This window comes from Pleurodeles waltl, chromosome 2_1 (assembly GCF_031143425.1).
Source record: "Pleurodeles waltl isolate 20211129_DDA chromosome 2_1, aPleWal1.hap1.20221129, whole genome shotgun sequence".
Classification (NCBI taxonomy): domain Eukaryota; kingdom Metazoa; phylum Chordata; class Amphibia; order Caudata; family Salamandridae; genus Pleurodeles; species Pleurodeles waltl.
In genome coordinates this window covers 385,942,787-385,956,049 of record NC_090438.1, presented here as the reverse complement: position 1 = coordinate 385,956,049, position 13,263 = coordinate 385,942,787, and the positions used below count along the sequence as shown (strand labels likewise).

The 13,263-nt window shown below is 42.8% G+C and overlaps 1 protein-coding gene across 2 annotated transcripts in view; it reads left to right on the top strand.

The window, feature by feature from the left end:
• The window catches only part of OCRL (OCRL inositol polyphosphate-5-phosphatase), a 659,503-nt gene that overhangs the window by 418,682 nt on the left and 227,558 nt on the right, over positions 1–13,263 (top strand). For both annotated transcript variants that reach the window (XM_069212991.1, XM_069213000.1), the window contains one exon: positions 8,429–8,548. In XM_069212991.1, coding sequence (XP_069069092.1) covers positions 8,429–8,548 — 120 coding nt within the window. The remainder of the gene's footprint in view (positions 1–8,428; positions 8,549–13,263) is intronic.

The following is a 13,263-nucleotide window of genomic DNA, read 5'->3' as shown; positions in this document are numbered from 1 at the left end:
CTTATTTAGATCTGTTCGCCTCCACAGAGAGCACACAGTGTCAGCTGTTTTTGTGCGTTGGAGTTTCCAAGGCGGCACTCGCTCGGAGACTATTTTCGTCTTGAGTCGAACTCCGTCCTTCTTTCCACCTATACCATTTCTGCCCAGAGTTCTCAAGATCAGGACCGACCGGGCCCAAGTTATCTTGGTGGCTCCGTACTGTGCACGGAGAGTATGGTATCCCGAGCTATTGAGCATGGCCACGGATCATCCACTCAGACTGCCTCTTCTGTTGCAGCAGCAGGGGACGGTTCTCCACCCAAACCTGTCCAATCTGCGCCTTCTTACGTGGAGATTGAGCGGCGTCATTTGATGGCTTCTGACTTTCCACCTGAAGTCTGTGATGTTATCTTGGCAGCCAGGCACCCCTCCACCAAAACTGTATAAGCCTGTCGTTGGCATAAATTTGTGGCATGTTGTACCAACAAATCTGTTGATCCTCTCTCTAGCCCTCTTTTTGAGGTTCTTTTGTTCATCCTTCCTTTAGCCCAGCAGTTCTCTGCTTTGGGCACCCTTAAAGGGATTTTATCTAGTATTTCGGCCTTTTTTATGTTACCTGACCAGCCCTCACTCTTCAAGTCTCCTGTTGTCAATCGATTCCTTACAGCTCTCACCCATTTATTTCCTCCCACTCCAATTATCATGCCTTAGTGGGACCTCAATCTTGTCCTTGCTTTCTTAATGTGTACTCCATTCGAGCCGATGCCTAATTGTCCTTTACAGCTCCTCACTTTCAAGACTGTTTTTTTTTTGTTGCCATCACTTCTGCTCGCAGAGTGAGTGAGCTTCAGGCTCTTTCTTCAAAGCCCCCATACTTGTCTGTGCACACTGACAAAGTGGTGTTGCGCACTAAGGCTTATTCTAGTTGCAGATTCCTTACCGGCCCACCCATCCTCCCCGCTTGTGAACTGATTTCTATGGACAGGGATTCCCCATTCAGGACCTTAGCTCTGGTGCACCAATCTTGGTGTTCTTCGTGGCTCTGCGATTTGGTGTGGAAAGTCGTTAAAAGAACCTGATGTCACAGCGACTATGACGCCCAACGGTGCCCACAGAGTCGACCAACGCGCAAGACTATTGCTCGAAGAAAAAATCTCCAGATCCAATCTAACGCCTGGGGGGAAATTCTAAGGTAAGGAATCTGCAACTAGAATATGTCTCTGCCAGATATATCATTACTGAAGGTAAGTAACTTGTACAACTGTTCCCTCTTGGTGTGCCTAACATTAAACCTATCCTCATGTGCTACTCCCAAATATACTGCTCGGCCCTTCCTCCTCTGCCTCCTGCCCAGCCACCACAGGGAAGCTACTCTAGCTGTCATTTGTCTGCCCATTCAAAGCCTGTGGGTGCCTCTGATTTTTATCACAGGCTAGGAAGGATATCATTTCGGGCCAGTGGGTCTTACAAATAGTGGAAAAGAGGATATATCTTACTATCCAACAGTCTCCTTCCTGGATGCCCCTCTCACTGGTCAGACCTTTTGGATGAACACCTCATACTACAGCAAAAAGTAGCAACTGTACGTCAGAAAGGAGCCAAGGATTTTGTCAGACCAAGAAATTGGTTCGAGACTGCTTTTCCTATTGCTACCTGGTTCCAAAGAAGTGTTTGTCCAATCTGGGATCTCTGGGGTTTGAACCTCTCCCTCTTCCTCTCCTTTGTACAGATTCTTTTAGTGCTCAGGCCTGGAGACTCTACTTAGAGGACGTATATTTCCAGTTACCGGTCCTACAGTAAGTACCTACTAATCGTGGTGCGCTTGACTCAGTACCAGTCTGCGGTCCTTCCTTTTGGTCTGAAATTACAGTCATGGGTTGTCACAAAGATGATGGCGCTTGTAGCAGCTCATATTAGAATGTTATTCCAGTGTTTCCCTACTTAGACAGGAGTCTGAAGGCTAGGAGTCCTGGGATGGTGTGTTCATATCTGTAGTCGACAGCATACTTTTGCGCAACTTGGGTTTCACTAGCAACGTGCCCAGATATCACCTGAAGCCCTCTCAGTTAATTCTGTTCAAAGGGGCAGTACTGGATATACAACCTTGGGCCAGGCCTGTGCACCCAAACAGAAAATGTGAGATAGTTATGTGCTACTACCATAATTCCAGGACGTGGCTTAGATTCTAGTCCTGTGTGTCCTTCACTTGCCAGGTTGGCTGACTTCTTGTCTTCTCCTCATCATGCATGTCCACTTGCATAAGAGAGCTTTCCAGTGTTGCCTTTGCAGGGGATCTAGCACCGGGCTGACCTCTGAAATTATGTTATGCTTTAAGACGACACCGAGTCGGAGCTTGTTTGCTGGGGTGTGGATGAGAACCTTTCCAGAGGATGCCCTTCAGACATCCTCCAAATGTGGCCGTGGTAACAGTAGTTGCTTTCACTTTAGGATGGGGCTTTTGGAAGAACTAGAGATCAAAGGCCTCCGGCAGGCCAAATTTCATCCTTAAAGCAGATCCCAAATGATTTTCCTCTGTACATAGAGCCCATGAAACTTGATGCTTTGGGTCACATAGCTTTTTCCCCCGGTTGGCTTGGCTTTACACAAAACTAATGCGGTTTTGCATTTTGGACACTATGTCCATGTTTTATAGGAAATGGCAAATCTTATGATAATCAGCCTGGCAAATCTCATTAAGAAGCCATTCTCTGATCAGGTAGCTCGTGCATTGTCTCCTGGCCTTCTCTGCATGGCAGCTCCATCAACAATATAGGAATGATTACTCTAGATCTCTGCACTCCTGGCAACTAACTCAATTTGTTCAAACACCTCAACCTATATATTGCTCCTTTTTGAGATGGGGTGGATCTAGAATGCAGCAACAGCAAATCCCGTAAGCCCCCTCCCCTCCAAAGACCTATCTTGCCACTGTTGTAAATTGCTCTCTGAATCCCCCCTCCCAACAGCGACCAGGGTCTGTCTCCCATTTTGTCATCAGTTGAGAGGCGATAACAAGGGACCACTGGGTCACTCTGCAGATCAGCAAATCATGCAGAACTTGCCCTTCCCATCATCACTGCTGGACCAGCTTCCCCATCCTCCAACTTTAAAGCAAGCCTGCCGACTCACGCCTCACTCTTGGAGGCCTTATTTACATTTTTTTTTATGTGTTCAGCACAACTGGTGCCACAAGAAGGACAGAGGCCTGAAGCCTATTCTGGATCCTCTGACTTCTAAACCCGTTTATCCAGCAAGACAAGTTTACTATGCTGTCCTGGAGAGGTCCTGATGGGCTTGAACACAGGAAATTGGTAGATGTCTCTGGATCACCAGGATGCCCGTTTTCATCTTTCACCTCTCCCTGTCCAAAAGCGCAACTTGATGTCCACACTGGGTTCTCAAAATGTTCACTTTCCAGTCCTCCATTTTCGACTGTCAGTGGCCCATGTCTCTTTAGGAATGCACCAGCCACAGCTACACAAATCAGGGGTCCATACATTTCTGTACTTAGATGACTGGCTGGTGAAGGCAGAATCTGTGGATCTTGTCCTGGAGCACCTCTAGCAGATGATGACTCTTCTCCATGACCTGGGCTTTACTAAAAGCTTCCAAAATTCCTAACTTACTGCCACACAGGCGGACTTTTATTGGGTTGGTGCTTGTCATAAACCTTATGTAGGCCTCCCCTTTACCACCCACCCCTCCTGAGGATAGCATATATTAGGGTGATGATTTTGATCTGTCTGACTCAAGGTAAGATCACAGGACTTTAGGCACTGCTCCTGCTAGGCCTCATGGGCTTTTGCATTCTTTAGATGTGTTATGTCAGACAGCGAGTGAGGTCCATACAGTAGAGTCTGAGGTGGCAGTTATTGCAACAATATGAGAGCCTTCTGGGGTACAGATCTTCTAGTTGGTGCATCAAGATCTGGACTCATCCTTGCAGGGGGTGTCCTTTATCCCTTCCAAGCTCAAGCCACTGTTATCATGGATGTCTCATCAATGCACTTGGGTGCTCATCTGGGCAATGAGATGACACAGGAGCTCTGGTCCTTGTTGGAGAAGATCTTGCACAGAAATGTGATTGAGGTGTGGGCAGTCTGCTGTGCCCAGAAGGTCTTCCTCCTTTATCTCAGAGGCACTGTCCAAATTCTGATGTACAACTCAACAACCTTCTGTTATAGCAACAGGTTGCAATGGGGTCATGGAGCCTGTGTTGAAAAACGATTAAACGATGGAAATGAACATAAAAACTGGGCATATGTTCAATGGTGGCACACCTGGGGGTGGGGAGGTGGGGGTGCCCTCCGTGAGAGGGCACATGCTGCCAGTTTCCTCTTATTGGAGGACCAAGAGTTGGTGGTACACCCCACAGTGATGAAAGCAAACATCACTAGCATGGGGTTTGCTTTTGTGTATCTCTACACCACGGACCAGAAATCCATCAAGCACTCTTTTGTCCAGAGTATTGAGTTAAGTGCAGAATGATTTGGCATAGCTAATTCTGATCTCTTCAGACTATTCAAGGAAGATTTGGTATGCCAATCACTTTGGCACTCAACAGTCGGCCACTTCTTCCCCTCCAGCAGAGCAGGTCTGTTCTCACAGCAGGATGGTCTGATACTCATCCCCAGTCCTGAGATAGTGTAGCTGCACATGTGGAGATGGTCGGGCCTCATCCCCCGTCCTGAGATACTGCAGCTGCATATGTGGAGATTGTAGGCTTCATTGTGATGGCCCAGAAGCCTGCTGCTGAATAATACGTATAGGCTGTTGGAACAGATTTTTGTAGTGGTGAGATTCAGAAGGCATTGATTCTTACTAATCTTGCTTGTGCTTGTCTAACATCTTCGGGGTTGCATTGTCCCTTGCACGACAGAATATCATTGTGGCTAACGTTAAATCCAAAGCAGCTGTGTCGGTTTATATGCACTCCTAGTCAACCTTCCTGTGGCACATTTTCCGAAAGGTTTGCTTTACTTGTTCCATCCATCTCTTTTTTTTGTGTTAGAATGGTTTGAATCTTTTTTTTAGCTATCTTGATGGCTCCCTAGTTCAAGATGATGCGTGGGATAACTGGTTTAGATCCTAACTCACTCTGAAAATAGTTTGTTGGCAATGATTATTTATACCCCCTGGGTTGGAGAACTTCAGGCCCTTTCGGTTAATTTCACTTTGTCTAAGCTGTTCTTGTCTCCTGCCCTTCTTCCTACCTAAGCTGGTATAGTACTTTCAGGTGGCGCAGCCTAAACCTCTTCCAACATTCTTTGCTCCGATAGGAGAAAAGGAACGACAAGCATGTGGTATCCTACTACATTGACCACACTTGACAGGACAGAGTGGACGATCAGCTTTTGTGAGCTTGATGAAGAAGAGATAGACGGTGACCAAACCCACTATTTTGATTTGATCCTCACTGGGCCTTTGTGCTCATTCCACAGGGTCATGACCGCTTTCACATTTTTTTCCAGATATGTCCATCTACATGACACTTGCAGGATATCGTAGGCCAGATGTCATCCTTAAAGCAGACCCTACTTGGTCGTCCTTGCATATGTTTGCAAAGCATTGTTACCTCATGTCTCAGGCACATAGTGATTGGTACTTTGCCCAAACTGTGTTGCATGATTTACTTGGTTAACTGACATGATTCAGTCTCAGCTGTCAGGGATGTGCTGCTTTTTGATGCATTCATAAGGTGAGAAATCAGCAGGAAGATGTATCTATCAGAAGAAAACTTTATTCCCTTTTATTAACAATTTTTCTGTGGTATATAAGGTATTCCCACAAATTCCACTGCCATCCGTCAACCGCGTGAATACCTTGATTAATAAGCTCCTAAGATATGCAAACTTATTGTGTGCTGTGTTTGTCACTGCTGTGGTGCTTCCAGCTCCTCTCTGCAGGCCTCGATTAGAAGCATAAACAATCTCAGGAACTGATTTCAGCTGTTCTGTTGGCACCTGGTATACTCTGTGGACATCACATCCAGAGATGTGGTGTTGCTGCTCGTGCTGCATCACAGTGCTGAAGATTCATTGAAGGTAAAAGGTTTTCTGGACCAGTCTGAAGCCTTTTTCATAATGTGAGGGATCTACGGAAAGATTATGTATCCACCCAAAATATAATTACTGAAGGTAGATACAATGTTCAATTTTGATTGCAGTGATTCAGAACCAGTACCAGATCCGTGCCTGTTATTGGTGTCAAAAAGGATCATATTATATGCAATGGTTATTTCTTTTTTTTTTAATTTAAATTATTTTGTTGCAAGAATTTAGCTGACATATAAAGGTAGCAGCATGTTCTGGATTTTTTTCTTATTTATTATTGTGGCCTATGTTTGGAATCGGCATCAACTTTCCAACTCCTTACAAACTGGCTTTGCTAGTACTTGGTTATCTTTTTTGTATTATTCGTAACAGCAACAAAAACTACCATCATTTCATATATTTCAGTAACTGTGCCCAGTAATTTGTCCATGTCTTGGCCCATCAGCGTCACTTGAGCAGCATTAGCTAAAGGGCAGTGCAACCAGGCCTCTTCCTCCCCAGGCCCCTTCTCAGCGTGTAGTGCCTTATTGCACCCCTGTCCCTGGGCTAGTTTTGGATGTCTGATTGTGTCTTTCTGGTGATAAAGTATGCTGGGTGACGATGGGCTCCCATTCTTGGCCGTAATAAATCTCCATGGTCCCCAACCCCTCTGGAACTTCCCTGGGCATCCTCTTGCTTCATAGACCTCCCTTTACACCTTCATGCAGTGCATCATGCATATTGTATGTAGGTTAATTCACTCCCAGACTGTCCCTACCATGTGTCTCACTTCACTTAAGTGTTGTCCTTTAACACTTCTAATTGTTTCTCTTCTCAATTTCACACTTAAAAATAGATTTTGAAACAATAAATATCCTGTAGGCACAGGTATTCATTCACCAGAGTAATGTTTATCTATAGGATATAAGAATTATAGCTACATTTTGGAACAAATATTTGTGAGTTTCTGTTCCCAGTGTGGGTGTTTGGTGGATTTGCTGTTCACTGCATAAAGGATCTGAAAGCCTAACAGAACAATGTCATTTTCTTAAATTTGTGGAAGGTTAGAAAGCTGTGTTTCACCTTGTTTGCCGGTTGGTTATTTTCATAGCTGAGGGCCTTTGTAACTTGATGGGTTTGCATTAGGGTTTGAGCTTTTGGAATTTGGCCAAATAATGGATGGGCCTGAGGTTCCTGGGAAGGTTCTAGTCGGATACCATGATCTGGCAGTAACTAAGTTCTTGGTCTCAAAAAGATTGGTGCAAGGAGTACAATAATTTAAACTTGATGCTATGTACTTCTGCAAACTAATGTAAATTGGATATATAGTTTGTAGTGCTGTATTGGACGGATATTTTATAGCCTAATTTCTTCTGTAGATAATGGTTTGGATGGCCATTCGTTTTAGAGCTTTGGAGCACGTTAGGTTTGTTTGTTCTCTTAGCTCTTTCTTACAATGGCTGTTCTAAAGCTGAGACGGTATCTATCATGATTAATTTCACACCAACATATTGTCTTCCCACATTATTCAGGCACATTAATCGTGTTTGCCAAATAATGTAATATAAAAACACATATTCTATCACATTTTTTCCATGAACACAAATTGTGACAAATTTTGATAATGACGCTATGCTTCATGTGTATCTCTTCCCTTGGCAAAGTAATGTGAGAAGTTTTAGTTACCTTAATATACTATACCACACTATTACATTGTTCAAGGAAATGTATTTCAGATTATACTAATTGTATTTCCTGGTACAGTTATATTTTTCCAACCTGTTCACCACACAGCATATCTCTTCATATTATCACAGTGCAGCCTCTTCAAATTTGGGGCTGTGTGCTGCAGAACTCATAAAGCACTCTATTAAAACATTCAGATTATGCCAATGCAGCAGTTTCATCAATGGGACAAGCCTGGATACACAGTCCCTCCTATCTCAAGTCTGGGCCAGTGTTCATCACTAAATGCTTGGAAAAAGCGTTCTCTTTGTCAAATACATAGCTTTCATATAATGTTTGTAATTTGGCTGTTCAATTACAGTGTGATCATAGCTTTAAAAGCCCTCTTATGTCTGCATTTTTCCAAGTATGTGATAATATTCTCATTAGCATGGACAGTGTTTAAACTACTTTGAAAGTAATGATCAGTTGTGAAATTCTTTCTTGCAGTTTTCTTGTTGTGACGTTTTTATGGTATTTTTAACCTATAAAGGAATTTGATGCTTTAGATAAAGTCTGCTTGCTTTTTGGTGGAGAGTGCTCAAAATCTGTGAAGGCTTTTGCTTTTGTCTAGATGCAGTGCATGGTCTGTATTTTTGAGCCCCGTATTGGTGTGTGTGTAATACACAACAACATGGCAGACCTACATTACATCCTGTGATTTGAACTATTGCATTTCATTTAAATTTCAGGAAAAAATGGTCCTTCAGATGGCCTCGCAAGAAGCTGATGCGACTGGCGAAAGGCCGCTGAAAATCCCTAAAGAGATCTGGCTTCTAGTTGATCATCTTTTTACATATGCATGCCACCAGGTGAGTGTAACCCATAGGAATTCTGTGATTTCAGTAGAAAAAAATAAACTGTTAGGGTAAACAAAAATAGTGTTTCCCTTTATTCTGCAATAGGTACCTGGGCAGGTACAATTCTGGGAACAGATTAGCTCTTTCACAGTAATTTTACAAGATTATTTTTTAGAAGGTCACATTTAGGTAAGAATTTAATCAGTATTATGCTATTAATCAGTATTATATGTATAACCATGTGTTCATATTTCAGGACCATTGAACATCAGCATACAATTATTCACAGTGCTTTATTGTAAGCGACAAGATGTAGAACCGAAGAGCCAGCGTTGCAGAACGCAAGTACCACCAGCAGCGACCATTGGCTCTTAAACACTGTCTCTCTTGTTCCAATCTGGCCTGGATGCTAAGGAGCCAGGCTCAATTGGTATTAGTTCCCAAATACAATTACAGATCCAGACGTTATAGTGCTGTCTCAATTGGAAGCCCCAAATTGTGAAACTCTCATAATAGCGAATAAGTGCTTTTATCAGCTTTAAGGTTGAGCTAAAAAAATCTGCTCTACACTTATGAGATAACCGATGCCAGGAGACTTGTAAGGTCGTGTGTGGTGTACAATGTATGAAAATGCTCTTACTTATTCTGATTAGTTCAAGTGCTCAATAGTCTTTCACAAAGTGTTATAACATAAGGCAACATTAAGGTTCCTTAACGGTTCCTTAAAAAGTAAATGGTGGGTTAGGAGTCCGAAACAGATTATTTCAATCAGTGTCCAGTTGATATTTTGAACCCGTATAGTAGCTAAGCGGGTCTTCACTAAGGCAATGTAGTTTTGAGGGTACCGGGAATATTTTAAAAATTAAGAACAGATTGCATGAACATGTGCTCTTTCTCTCTCTCCCCACCCAAAACTCACAAATAAAGTTGGAAAATTGCAGATGGACATCTTGGCCTCCATCTGGTTGTAATTTTCTGAATCCTGCAATTCACAAATGCTCACAGAGATATGCTTCAAAACCTGTGCCAGGCTCAGGTTTTCAGGCATACTTCTGGGAAGGTGATGTGACATCACCATCGGGATTCTATTACCAATTCTCCATAGCAGGCACTCCTTATTTGTTTTCCTTAGCATGCAATTTCATAAATCTGACAGCGCTTCATGACCCTTCTCAATCTGGGAAGGAATTTATGCAAGTCATTGGCTGGAGTACAAATATTACCATTTCCTTGTTGGAAAGTGGAATATGAGAAGTTTGTGAATGCTCACAAATGCACATTTATGGGGTATCACAAGTGTACCAAGATTAACCTTTGTTGGACCCCCATTTTCCCACCAATGTACAGGATTTACTGTTTCTGAGACAGAAGCCATAGTAAATCAGTTTATTCCTGCCAGTTAAGTTGTTCTAAATTCCTGGCAGACATAAATTTGATCGTACACCTGCAATTACAACCGATTTTATGTTTGTGAATAGTTTCCATAAATGATCTTAAGAATGATAGAAGATTACTGTTAGTTGCAGTAAATTAAAGAGTTGTGTATTACTGGCAAAAGTCAATTTGAAAAATTATATTTAAAAAAAAATGTTGTCAGATATTGCTTGCCCATGGCTTCAGAATTTCTGTCAAAAGATTTATTTTAGTCACAACATGCGGCAGCTGTAACTTCAGCACCTCAGCTGCCCTTTAAACCCTAATTGTGAGTGAGGCACTCTCTTCCGTTGGTGGCCCATGTGGCAAAGCAAGCTGTGTCTCAGGGAAGGGGAGGTTTCATGCCCACTGCTGTTCTGTAAATCAAGGTATAAGGCATAATCACTGAAATGAGGAAGGAGCTAGCCATCCCCCTTCACTATCATCAACATGCTGGCATACACACTGCTCTGGCTCAGGGTCAGAGTCAGAAAATAGCAATGACAATTCTGATGATAACTGGCCAGGTAGTGGAACAAGGTTAGAGTCAGATGGCATGACAACTGATTGCACCTTTGTATTTTTGTAGTGCAACATCTGTTCGTGGTCCGACATGGACATCTGCACCTGGACATTCTTTGATGCCAGTGTAGTGCGATGGCAGGAAGCATCAAGGATATTGGGCCTAAAGAAGAAGTCAGTATGTTCCTAATGGAACAGAATTTGCTGGGAGTGGACCTCCTGGCAGTAACATGACCAAAGGCCCCTGGAATTTCATCCGGCTCAAAAATGCAAAGGGAGCCAAAAGTGCACAGAATATTTGCACATGGCCTCTTTCAAGACCTTGGCTTGCTGCAGGGTCAACAATGGTCCAGGGAACTCTGGCGCTGCTGAAGAATTGGCTCGGTGACCAATGATCTCGACATACTCTGTCTTACATCTCAACCCCTTTCAGACCTGTTTATGCTTGCATTTGGACTTCAACTTTCTGGAAGATTTTGAGCAGGAAGTGGTTGAATCAGAGCCCATCACTTGGAGCTGGATGTACGTGAAGGTAGTGACTTCTTGTGCTCAATGACATATAGCTTTGCCACCTTGTCACAAATCACCTTTGGGTGCATGAGGGCACACTTATACTACTTAGTAGTGTTCTTAGACCAGGTACCAAAGACACACCTCATGCAGATCTGTCACCCACATCTGCTGTCGGCAATCATAGTATAGTTTGAATCTTGACGTTTTTAGTGAGGACATTATTCCCTAGCACACTGAGAAAAGTTTGGAAGTTGACGTACAATTTGACCAGTTCTGTTGCACAGTTCCAGGTTTGCATCACAAGACGCATGAAGAAAGGAACTGACATCAGCGTGCAGAGGTGGTGCTTATATGCGGCTCTGCTTAATCATTTCCACAGTGTTATAGAGCCAGTGTGGACCTGCAAGATGCCACTGAGCTGCATGCAGGATTACTGCTACATAACATCTCTAGATCAGTTCTGGTGCCTGGGGGATATTCTAAACAAGGAATCTGCAGTAAAAAGTATTCATTTGAAATAGCACAAAATATAAATGGATTTCCATTATGGACTTGATAATGAGTATTGTTACACCCAACTCAACTGAAATTATTTTATCAACGTCAGAAGAATAAAATACTCTGTTAAAACTGTGCAGCAAATCGAATGCATCCCTTGTAGCTTGTATGCATATCTTTGCACTGGCTGAATAACCAGAGTAAATTTACCAGGAATGGGATTTGTAAACAGCACTTCCTCAGGGATCTGTTCTCCCAAATACCTTGGCCTACTGTACTATCTTGCAAGGAAACAAACCAATGACTTGCAGGTCTCAGTACTCTGCATCATATTAACTCTAATCTATTTTATGGTTGTACAAATAAGTGGCCAGAAATGTTACAGCCCTCCGTGGTAAGTGAATTAACCACCTCAGTAATCTCAACAGCATGGTATCTTGAAGCTGGTTGGACAGCAAGAGCGGGGTGCATTAATGGCCATAAATATCTTAAAATGTGGCCTACCTGTGACCAATAGAGTAAGTTAACAGTTCTATAGCATTTTCCTTGGCTATTTCTTTGGAGACAGACACTGTAACAAATATATAGACTTGCTTACTGAAAAAGCTATAGGTTAAACTGAAGTAGTTTGGTGATGAAATTATATAAGAATGTTTAAAATCGAAAAACCACTGAATTTCGCTAGTTAGTTTAGTGAGCTAACTATAACCTGTGCTCTATAACGTACTGCTTATGACCTCACATATTACATGACTCCTAAAATGTTAAATGACATCATTAATTTGTTTTTCACAAGTAGATCTTTATTGATTTTTCTGCATATTGGCATAGGAGAGCAAGCATAATTTACAGAATGTAGGCATAAAACATCTCCCTGAACAGATGAAACAATGACCTGTAACATAACCATAAATAGGACCATATGGGCCCAAACCAATATGTGTAACAGTACGTGGTAATCTTCTGAAAATAAACCAGTATTAATCTTACCCTTTTCAGATCCTTCCCTTTAAGTTCTCCAACATAATTCAGGGTCCCTCCCGATTGGGTTGTGGACAGAGTCAATCCTGCCTATGCCCATGACTTAATGTTGTGGTGAGCAGCGACCCTATGTGTGATGGGAAATGTCTACATTGGGAGACTCTGCAAAAAGGCTGGGGTGTTCTTCTTAATTTGTATATATTAGTGACAGCAATGTTTGGCCACTTTAGCAACATTTGAACACTTTAGTAAGTTTGCCCACTGGGATGGTAGGCCCATGAGGGTCTAGCAACCACTTCATAACCATTCATCCCTGGTGTTCCCCTCAGTATGCCTGCCTTCTCTGGTTTAGGGGCAGAAGAGAGCCACTATGTTGGCCACTGCAGCTGCGCTGCTGCGTAGTAAAGTTATTTATGTGGAGAAGCCATCCTTGCCGTCTCAGGTTGGTTTATATAGTTCTACAAGGCTACTCTTTTCCTTTCTCATATTGGGTTTGATAAGATACTGTTTAAATCTGTCAAAAAGCTCTTGGGCAATATCACTGGGAATGCAGAGAAATGGTATAATGGTGTTGGCAACGCAAGCATCTTGGCAATAGCTACCCTTCCCATTGGGGCAAGAGGAAGAGATTTCCTAAAAGCTGTGGATTGGCACATACTAATCAGTATAACACCTATTTTCCCCTGGTGAAGTTTGTCCTCTGTGTGATACAGTTTGAGTTCCTGATATCAAAATGTTACCATTCAGGGCTAGATAGCATTCAAGCCTCTTGTTCCCCCTCCGACAGCTATCAAAGGGGT